Source organism: Oncorhynchus tshawytscha, linkage group LG22, assembly GCF_018296145.1.
Source record: "Oncorhynchus tshawytscha isolate Ot180627B linkage group LG22, Otsh_v2.0, whole genome shotgun sequence".
Classification (NCBI taxonomy): domain Eukaryota; kingdom Metazoa; phylum Chordata; class Actinopteri; order Salmoniformes; family Salmonidae; genus Oncorhynchus; species Oncorhynchus tshawytscha.
Window position 1 is genome coordinate 2,921,185 of NC_056450.1, and position 10,241 is coordinate 2,931,425.

Here is a 10,241-nt window from a genome sequence, read left to right on the forward strand (position 1 = left end):
ATGTGGCTGGGGATTGGTTATAGAATTTCTTTCACATGACCCATCAATTTAGACAAGTGTGTCTGGGTAAGCGTAAGTCTGGACACTTTGTTTACCCTGAATTTTTCCTTATTGTAGGCTACTTCTTTTACCACTTTTAGTCTTCATCTTTACTACACTACTCACTGTTTAGCACATGAACTCACATGTGAATCCTTAAAGAGATTGGTGGGGCTGGCTTAAGAGGGTGAACAATGCTGAATGGGTGTTGACAAAGGAGAGCTCTCCAGTAGGTACCAAAATATTCAAAGGCCATTTTCTCAAAAGTGAGTTAACAAGTTATTTGGTTGACGATATTTCTGAGAACATTAAAGCCAGATTATCAAGTTATTGATAGTGTTGAAGTTTGTGACATTAACACGTTGCCGTTCTCTAACCAGTGTGTAGTTAACAGAGTATTCAACAATAGCTGAATCGGTTCGCCTTCAAAATAAAAGTACCACATTGAAACTGTGAAACTGACCCAAAACGGATACAAATAGTGTTATAATTTTATAATTGGGTTAGATCATACTAAACAACTTTGGAATGTTATGTAAATTCAACAAAAGACATCAGTTAATTTGATTTTTAAAAATAAGTGAAACTCAGTTGAAACCGCACTGTTCAGACTTCAGAATTGCATTGGGAGGCATACTTATTTGAACTGTACAGCATAACCTATGGATTTTGAGCTATGCAATGTGGTATCAGACTAGTGACACCCACAGAACAAAACTCTGATTATGGGTAAAAACATTGTCTGACTTGTGCCTACATGAATTTGACAAAAATCAACTGCTCAAAGATCATGGAGTTTTCACTGCAGTCAACTGCAAGTTTCTGCAGTCTCTCTTCAGCAACTTCATCCTGCATTGTGGGTGGCTCTATTGTCACACAATCATTAGGGTGTTTTTTTTTACCTACCCGAACGTGACCAAAGACGTGACTGAAAGAGGAATCAACTTTGCACAATACATGTATAAGGTGGATATGTTCAAAATCACGTGATGTGAGGCGCTCTCTCACCGATTGATTGTACAGTGTACACACATATATTTTCAGTTTGTGAATGTGTGATGTGGGGGGTTTGAGACGTTCATTTCGACATTTATAAAGAACATTTAATAAACAATGACAACACTGCAATGTTGCACTGAGTCTTGCTGTTGAAAACACATTAGTGTACGACTTTCGCTTGTCGCAGATGCACCTCCCCAACTTCACTCCTTGACTTTTGTCTATAGTCGGTTGCTTTCACCTTACCACAAACAATTGTGTTGCGCTCTGGATTCATTCCAATGGGCGCTTGAAACAGTTCTTAAAGGTACATTTCCTGAGGAAAATGTGCCAGCTTGCAAGTATTTTTTCTTTATATTGTTAGAAGTTTGAGACGTTTCAGTTTTGCACATGCCTGCATAACAAAAATAATGTAATATATACCCATTGACTAAATGTACAGAGAAACTACATGATCCTTGGAATATAAAAGTATACTAAAGAAAGACTCAAACATATCTAGTTGTTCATTCATTGTTTTATTCAGACATTATAGTTAAGTTAGAGTCATGTATCATCAACATGCATTACAGTATATTTGACATGGCCACTCCTCTTCAAACATCTGTCATGTTCAGTTCTTGTGTTCTCAGTAGAGGCGCTGTATCATCACTGCAGTGAAACGTTACTGGAAATGATGAAAAATACATCATTGTTATTATTAGATTTGAAACAGAATTCAGTTTGGGTGTGATGACAGCATTGCTGTTATAAGTAAAAGTACTCACTTTTGTGAGGATACATGTCTAAGTGTGAGAGTTTCTGTGCTTCTGTTTGCTTTTTTTGGGACCTTCTGAGGTCAATTTGATGTCTGTTTGTGGTTCTAGCAGCCCTGTCTGTCCCCTGTGATAAAAAGCACAGAGAGCAGAGTTGGCATGGCATAGGAGACTTCTTCTCCATCATGCCATGTTACACAAAGGGTTGGGGAGTTAGTTACATGTAACTGATTACAAAAATAATAACTAATACATTACCAGCAAAAATCTTGTAATCCGATTACTTTTAAATTCAGAAGGGATGTTTGTGAAAAAAATCTTTATGACATTGAAATCAGCATAAAAAAATAAACAAGTTTAAGTTTGTTCCGCCTGAGTGAGCGTTTGATGGATCACGGGAAAAGAGCAGGAATAGGCTTTTGTAGGCTACAGTTCAAGCTACTCCAATGTGGTGCGAATGCTGTTGGCATCCAAAGATTAGCCTATACATCCAACCTGAAAAACTGCTTGGAAGTAAGGATGACAGCAGTGGTGTACTCTGCAGGCGACAAGGATATCACTTGATATTTACACACAAGTGTACAAAACAATAACACCTGCTCTTTCCATGACAGACTGACCAGGTGAATTCAGGTGAAAGCTATGATCCCTTATTGATGTCACTTGTTAAATCCACTTCAATCAGTGTAGATGAAGGGGAGGAAACAGTTTTTGTGTATGTGTACCATTCAGAGGATGAATGGGCAAGACAAAATATTTAAGTGCCTTTGAATGGGGTGTGGTAGGTGTCAGGTGCACCGGTTTGTGTCAACAACTGCAACACTGCTGGGTTTTTCACACTGAACAGTTTCCTGTGTATCAAGAATGGTCCAGAACCCAAAGGACATCCAGCCAACTTGACACAACTGTGGGAAGCATTGGAGTCAACATGGGGCCAGCATCCCTGTGGAATGCTTTCAACACCTTGTAGAGTCCATGTCCTGACGAACTGAGGCTAGGGCAACTCAAAATTACAAAGGTGTTCCTAATATTTGGTATACTCATATAGCGGAATGTGAATCGTGCTGCTCTCTCATTTATTTGCGCCTAATGGATGTGGTTATTGTAGATGGCTGTTCACAAATGTCCAGGTGTATTTGAACCAAATAATGGTTTAAGCTGCCGATCAATCATTGTTTTTGCAACCAGTGGATAGCCAGTGAAAATCATGCTCTTTGCAACAGCTGCATAGTGCGGAACCCAGCCTTTGGAATAAATGTTTGAGGGAGTTCCTCCCCTCTAAACATGTCAAAAACTAGTTTAAATTAAGAAGATCACGAGTGGGGATTTTATTGCTCAATCTAATTTGTGCTGATTCACAAAAAAGTCCATAGGCCTAAAGGACATACAGTTGAAGTCAGAAGTTTACATACACGTAGGTTGGAGTCATTAAAACTCGTTTTTCAACCACTCCAAAAATGTCTTGTTAACAAACTACAGTTTTGGCAAGTCTGTTAGGACATCTACTTTGTGCATGACACAAGTCCCTTTTCCAACAATTGTTTACAGACATTATTTCACTGTATCACAATTCCAGTGGGTCAGAAGTTTACATACACTAAGTTGACTGTGCCTTTAAACAACTTGGAAAATTTCAGAAAATGATGTCATGGCTTTAGAAGCTTCTGATAGGCTAATTGACATCATTTGAGTCAATTGGAGATGTACCTGTGGATGTATTTCAAGGCCTACCTTCAAACTTAGAGCCTCTTTGCTTGACATCATGGGAAAATCAAAATAAAATCAGCCAAGACCTCAGAAAAACAATTGTAGACCTACACAAGTCTGGTCATCCTTGAGAGCAATTTCCAAATGCCTGAAGGTACCACGTTCATCTGTACAAACAATAGTACACAAGTATAAACACCATGGGGCCATGCAGTCGCCATACCGCTAAGGAAGGAGACGCGTTCTGTCTCCTAGAGATGAACGTACTGTGGTGCGAAAAGTGCAAATCAATCCCAGAACAACAGCAAAGGACCTTTTGTGAAGATGCTGGAAGAAACAGAACCAAAAGTATCTATATCCACAGTAAAACGAGTCCTCCATCGACATAACCTGAAAGGCCGCTCAGGAAGGAAGAAGCCTCCGCTCCAAAACCGCCATAAAAAAGCCAGACTACGGTTTGCAACTGCACATGGGGACAAAGATCGTACTTTTTGGAGAAATGTCCCCTGGTGTGATGAAACAGAAATAGAACTGTTTGGCCATAATGACCATCGTTATGTTTGGAGAAAAAAGGGGGAGCTTGCAAGCGGAATACCACCATCCCAACCGTGAAGCATGGAGGTGGCAGCATCTTGTTGTGGGGATGCTTTGGTGCAGGAGGACTGGTGCACTTGACAAAATAGATGGCTTCAAGAGGTAGAAAAATTATGTGGATATATTGAAGCAACATCTCAAGACATCAGTCAGGAAGTTAAAGCTTGGTCTCAAAAAGCTTGGTATCAAATGGATCTTCCAAATGGACAATGACCCCAAGCATACTTCCAAAGTTGTGGCAAAATGGTTTAAGGACAACAAAGTCAAGGTATTGGAGTGGCCATCACAAAGACCTGACCTCAATCCCATAGAGAATTTGTGGGCAGAACTGAAAAAGCGTGTGCGAGCAAGGAGGCCTACAAACCCGACTCAGTTACACCTGCTCTGTCAGGAGGAATGGGCCAAAATTCACCCAACTTATTGTGGGAAGCTTGTGGAAGGCTACCTGAAACATTTGACCCAAGTTAAACAAAGGCAATGCTACCAAATACTAATTGACTGAATGCAAACTTCTGACCCACTGGAATGTGATGAAAGGAATAAAAGCTTAAATAAATCCTCTCTATTATTATTCTGACATTACACATTCTTAAAATAAAGTGGGGATCCTAACTGACATACAACAGGGAATTTTTACTAGGATTAAATGTCAGGAATTGTGAAAAATTGAGTTTAAATGTATTTGGCTAAGGTGTATGTAAACTTACGACTTCAACTGTATGATTAGACATATGCTCAAACTCTGGCATTTTTGATAGAGCTAAACAGCTATTGCTGTGAAAGTAGGGATGCTGAGGGTGCTGTAGCATCTCCTGATAAATCAATTACGTTATAGCCTTATTCGAAAATTGATGAAATAGTTTCCCCCCTCATCAATCTACACACAATACCCCATAATGACAAAGTAAAAACAGTTTAGAACATTTTGAAAAGTATAAAAAAACAACTTAAGAATTAAAAACTGAAATATCCCATTTACATAATTATTCAGACCCTTTACTCAGTACTTTGTTGAAGTACCTTTGGCAGTGATTACAGACTTGAGTCTTCTTGGGTATTACACTACAAGCTTGGCATGTGTTTGGGGAGTTTGTCCCATTCTTCTCTGCAGATCCTCTCATGCTCTGTCAGGTTGGATGGGGAGTGTCGCTGCACAGCTATTTTCAGGTCTCTCCAGAGATGTTCGATCAAGTTCAAGTCAGGGCTCTGGCTGGGCCACTCAAGGACATTCAGAGACTTGTCCCGAAGCAACTCCTGCATTTTCTTGGCTTTGTGCTTATGGTCATTGTCCTGCTGGATGGTGAACCTTCTTGGTCCTGAGTGCTCTGAGTGCCTTAGACAGGTGTGTGTCTTTCCAAATCCTGTCCAATCAATTGAATTTACCACAGGTGGACTCCAATCAAGTTGTAGAAACATCTCAAGGGTGATCAATGGAAACAGGATGCACCTGAGCTCAATTTCAAGTCTCATAGCAAAGGGTCTGAATACTTATGTACATAAGGTATTTCTTTTTTTTTGGCGAAACTATTTAAAAACCTGTTTTTGCTTTGTCATAATGACATAATGTGTATATTGATGAGTAAAAAAATATTTTCATACATTTTAGAATAAGGCTGTAACGTAACAAAATATGGAAATGTCAAGTGGTCTGAATACTTTCCAAATGCACTGTATATTATATATTTATTTTTTGGGAGAAAGCAGAGAAAAACCCAACCCAAAACATCTTCCTGTGGCCATGTAAACAGCTGCAAATTTTCAAGATATCAGTGTCACCAACAAAAATGTAAACAATAGGCCTTTAGCAAATGTGACATATGGCATTCATTTTTTTCACACGCAAATAGCACTTTCGATAGTGCTCTAAGCATACCATTCAATGAGAGCAGCATTTATTTTTCAAATCAAAACAATGAGCCCAATCAGTCCTCCATGACAAAAACATACATAAACAATAGAGTAGGCTAAGAAGTCCTTCGTTTTTGGGTTATGCTCAGGTAAAACAATTTGATTCATCGATATTTCAAAGTCCTATTCTTGAAGATCAGGGGGTATTTAATTAATTGAAATGAGTGGAAATCTGACAGACGTTGGTTTCTCATGCAAATATATAAACTAATCGTATTATTATTTGTATTGAAATTGAAATCTATGGGCTAGAAGCCTACATAACCTATAAAGTAAAATGCAACATAATTGTTGTGTTCTTATATTGCCTCTTAAGGGGAAAGTAATCAGATTACTTTACTGAGTTTGGGTAATCCATAAATGACGTTATTGATTACAATTTTGGTCAGGTAACTAGTAAAGGATTACATTTGGAACCTAGCGAACTCTGGTTACACAGACCTCATTTACAATAAACAATGGAAGGTGTGTGTGTATGGGGGCTACTGCTTCCTCACTCACATCTCCTGATGCACTAAGTCTCATCCTCAGCTCGGCATTCTCCCTCTGCAGGACTTTATTCTAAAAGAAAAAGGGCAGAAAGTTAGTTAGAAATATTCAATTGTGAATTACACCGTACAATGCAAAACACAAGAACCCATAAACAGTCGACACAACCACAAAAAGTTTTTAACCAACTACAGTGCATTTGGAAAGTATTCAGACCCCTTGACTTTTTCCACATTTCGTTAAGTTACAGCCTTATTCTAAAATAGATTTTCACTTTTTTTTGTGACTCATCAATGTACACACAATACCCCAGAATGACAAAGCCAAAACAGGATTTTAGAAATTTTGCAAATGTCTAAAAAATAAAAATACCTTATTTACATAAGTATTCAGACCCTCTGCTATGAGACTAGAAATTGAGCTCAGATGCATCCTGTTTCCATTGATCATCCTTGAGATGTTTCTACAACATTACTGAAGTCCACCTGTAGTAAATTCAATTGATTGGACATGATTTGGAAAGACACACACCTGTCGATAAGGTCCCACAGTTGACAGTGCATGTCAGAGCAAAAACCAAGCAAAAAGTGAAGGGGTCTGAATACTTTCCAAACACACTGTAAATCCCTTTAATCCAACCTTGTGCCTCAGTGCCTCCACAATCAGATCCCGTCCGCCTCCTCTGAGGCTTTCCTCTCTCTTTGTGGCCCGAAATGCATCTCCGATAATGGACACCAGCAGATGAGACTGAGGAGAGGAGCAAGAAAATAGAGAAGGTAGAGATTGGCAACTTAAAACCCTGAGATGTGTTTTTAGTGATGTACCCTAAAATCAAGATTGTATGATTGCACTGTACTCACAAATTTCTTGCTCTGGAAGAGATAACAGTGGTACATGTCTGCAGCTGGGTGTTTGGCCACAAAGCCAAAGACTTTGGGTGTGCTCGGGATGACTGCACAGAAGGACACGGAGGAGAGGGGGCATGTGTACAGCATGAACTGGAAAAGACAAGAGGGAAGTGAGAATACATGATAATAAGAGAAAGAACGATTATTGGACGAGGAAGGAGAGGAGTGTGCAGGTGCATTACACAACAGTATAGAAACCCATAAACATGTAAGGGGCCCATTTATTTCTGTTAACCTTTTTAGACTTTGTCATACTGAAGCAGTTCCCTCCCACATCTTCCGTTGGAGTTGGACCTTAGGCTCTCACCTTGGTTTTGTGCTCCAAAATGTCAATCCCGCTCATGGACAAAAACAAAGACACCTTGTTCTTCTTCTGCACCTTTGCTGATGACTCTTTGTCAGGCATCTAATGGAGGGCAAAGGACAGGGACGTGAGCAACCATTGATTTTGAATATTTCAATCAATATGATCTTTAAAACAAAAACTGTTCATTGAACCCATGTTGGTTACAAATGCTGATATGATTGAAATGTGTTATGTGCCTTGAAAATGTTGCATCTACCTACAAAACCAATCAATCACACTTTGTAGTCATACTTCAAGGGCACACCTCGTCTACGTTCAGTAGTCAAACATTGTTGAAACTTGTAAACTCAGCAAAAAAAGAAACGTCCTCTCACTGTCAACTGCATTTATTTTCAGCAAACGTAACATGTGTAAATATTTGTATGAACATAAGATTCAACAACTGAGACATAAACTGAACAAGTTCCACAGACATGTGACTAACAGAAATGGAATAATGTGTCCCTGAACAAAGAGGTGGTCAAAATCAAAAGTAACAGTCAGTATCTGGTATGGCCACCAGCTGCATTAAGTACTGCAGTGCATCTCCTCCTCATGGACTGCACCAGATTTGCCAGTTCTTGCTGTGAGATGCTACCCCACTCTTCCACCAAGGCACCTGCAAGACATTTCTGGGGGGGAATGGCCCTAGCCCTCACCCTCCGATCCAACAGATCCCAGACGTGCTCAATGGGGTTGAGATCCGGGCTCTTCACTGGCCATGGCAGAACACTTACTTTCCTGTCTTGCAGGAAATCACACCACAGAACGAGTAGTATGACTGGTGGCATTGTCATGCTGTGGAGGGTCATGTCAGGATGAGCCCGTCTTCCCTATAACGCACAGCGTTGAGTTTGCCATGACAACCAGCTCAGTCCGATGATGCTGTGACACACCGCCCCAGACCATGACGGACCCTCCACCTCCAAATCGATCCCGCTCCAGAGTACAGGCCTCGATGTCACGCTCATTCCTTCGACAATAAACGTGACTCCGACCATCACCCTTGGTGAGACAAAACCGCGACTCGTCAATGAAGAGCACTTTTTGCCAGTCCTGTCTGCTCCAGCGACAGTGGGTTTGTGCCCATAGGTGACGTTGTTGCCGGTGATGTCTGGTGAGGACCTGCCTTACAACAGGCCTACAAGCCCTCAGTCCAGCCTCTCTCAGCCTATTGCGGACAATCTGAGCACTGATGGAGGGATTGTGCATTCCTGGTGTAACTCGGGCAGTTGTTGTTGCCATACTGTACCTGCCCCGCAGGTGTGATGTTCGGATGTACCGATCCTGTGCAGGTGTTGTTACATGTGGTCTGCCACTGCGAGGACGATCAACTGTCCGTCCTGTCTCCCTGTTGCGCTGTCTTAGGCGTCTCACAGTATGGACATTGCAATTTTATTGCACTGGCCACATCTACAGTCCTAATGCCTCCTTGCAGCATGCCTAAGGCATGTTCACACAGATGAGCAGGGACCCTGGGCATCTTTCGTTTGGTGTTTTTTTAGTCAGTAGAAAGGCCTCTTTAGTGTCCTAAGTTTTCATAATTGTGACCTTAGTTTACAGACGGTAGGCAATTATCTTAACGACCATTCCACAGGGGCATGTTAATTATTTGTTCATGGTTCATTGAACAAGAATGGGAAACAGTGTTTAAAACCTTTACAATGAAGAGCTATGAGTTATTTGGATTTTTACAAATTATCTGACAGGTTCCTGAAAAAGGGATGTTTATTTTTTTGTTGAGTTTATATAGAAATGCTACAAATAGAGCCAAAGTGATTCCTTATTCTACATGTCAGAAAGGCATGATTGTTCTACGTAGCATATTTCTATCTGAACATGCCAAAACATTGAGTCCTGCTGAACACACCCCTTGTCAACCGTCTAATATTCGGCAGGGAAATGGTTGGGACAGAGCTGTTATGGATATTTACCTTCAGGCTCTGAATGGCCTCATTCAGGACCTGCATGCCCTCAGAACGGACCACCTCAACACGCCCCAGAAACTTATGAAGACCAAGAGAGACCGTCACAGAGGGCAATAACATTCACAAAATCAAATTGTCACCCCAAGCCATAACAATATGGTCCCTAATGTATTATATTAGGAAATATATTGATTAACATGACACTATTCATGCCGTCTTGATGTCTCCACTTACTTTAACTGCGAAACAGATCTCATTATCATCGTCAGAGATATCACTCATCTTTACACTCAAAAAATGAATCCGGCTACGACAGGGATGTGCTCCTGGAAAAACAAATGATTCAAGTATAGCATTTCAGGATATTACACCACTAAATCAACTGGTTCTCATGATGCCTGGGTGTAAAGTACCCATGTAAGGCCCCTTAATTTAAAAACTGTGGTAAATTTGTGGTCTTACCTTCTTTCAGTAACAATCCACACGATTGTAGTTATAGGACTTCAGGTGGTGAGCTTGCTTTGGGTGTAAAGTCTAGTGGGGTTAATGACTAACCGAAATTAAATTC

The 10,241-nt window shown here is 40.5% G+C and overlaps 1 protein-coding gene across 2 annotated transcripts; it reads right to left on the reverse strand.

The window, feature by feature from the left end:
• Positions 1-1,537: 1,537 nt before the first annotated feature.
• LOC112221577 (PTB domain-containing engulfment adapter protein 1) lies at positions 1,538-10,227 on the reverse strand. 2 transcript variants are annotated; one of them, XM_024383714.2, is made up of 9 exons: positions 10,136-10,227; positions 9,908-9,999; positions 9,680-9,751; positions 7,707-7,805; positions 7,352-7,489; positions 7,131-7,238; positions 6,504-6,563; positions 1,806-1,920; positions 1,538-1,705 (listed from the first exon to the last, which is right to left on the reverse strand). In XM_024383714.2, the coding sequence occupies exons 2-9, from the start codon at positions 9,953-9,955 to the stop codon at positions 1,635-1,637; spliced, it is 711 nt and encodes a 236-aa protein (XP_024239482.1). In that variant the 5' UTR covers positions 9,956-9,999; positions 10,136-10,227; the 3' UTR covers positions 1,538-1,634. The 2 variants fall into 2 exon arrangements, with proteins under 2 accessions (XP_024239482.1, XP_024239483.1); XM_024383715.2 differs by lacking the exon at positions 1,806-1,920 and having other exon boundaries at positions 10,136-10,220.
• Positions 10,228-10,241: the final 14 nt, after the last annotated feature.

Bases quoted from the DNA above. Each gene is read 5' to 3' on its own strand.
- LOC112221577 (XM_024383714.2), bottom strand. From the start codon at position 9,955: ATGAGTGATATCTCTGACGATGATAATGAGATCTGTTTCGCAGTTAAA. The intron at 9,752-9,907 runs GTAAGTGGAGAC...GGTCTTCATAAG, and splicing joins AGATCTGTTTCGCAGTTAAA to TTTCTGGGGCGTGTTGAGGT. The intron at 1,706-1,805 runs GTGAGTACTTTT...CATCATTTCCAG, and splicing joins AGACATGTATCCTCACAAAA to TAACGTTTCACTGCAGTGAT.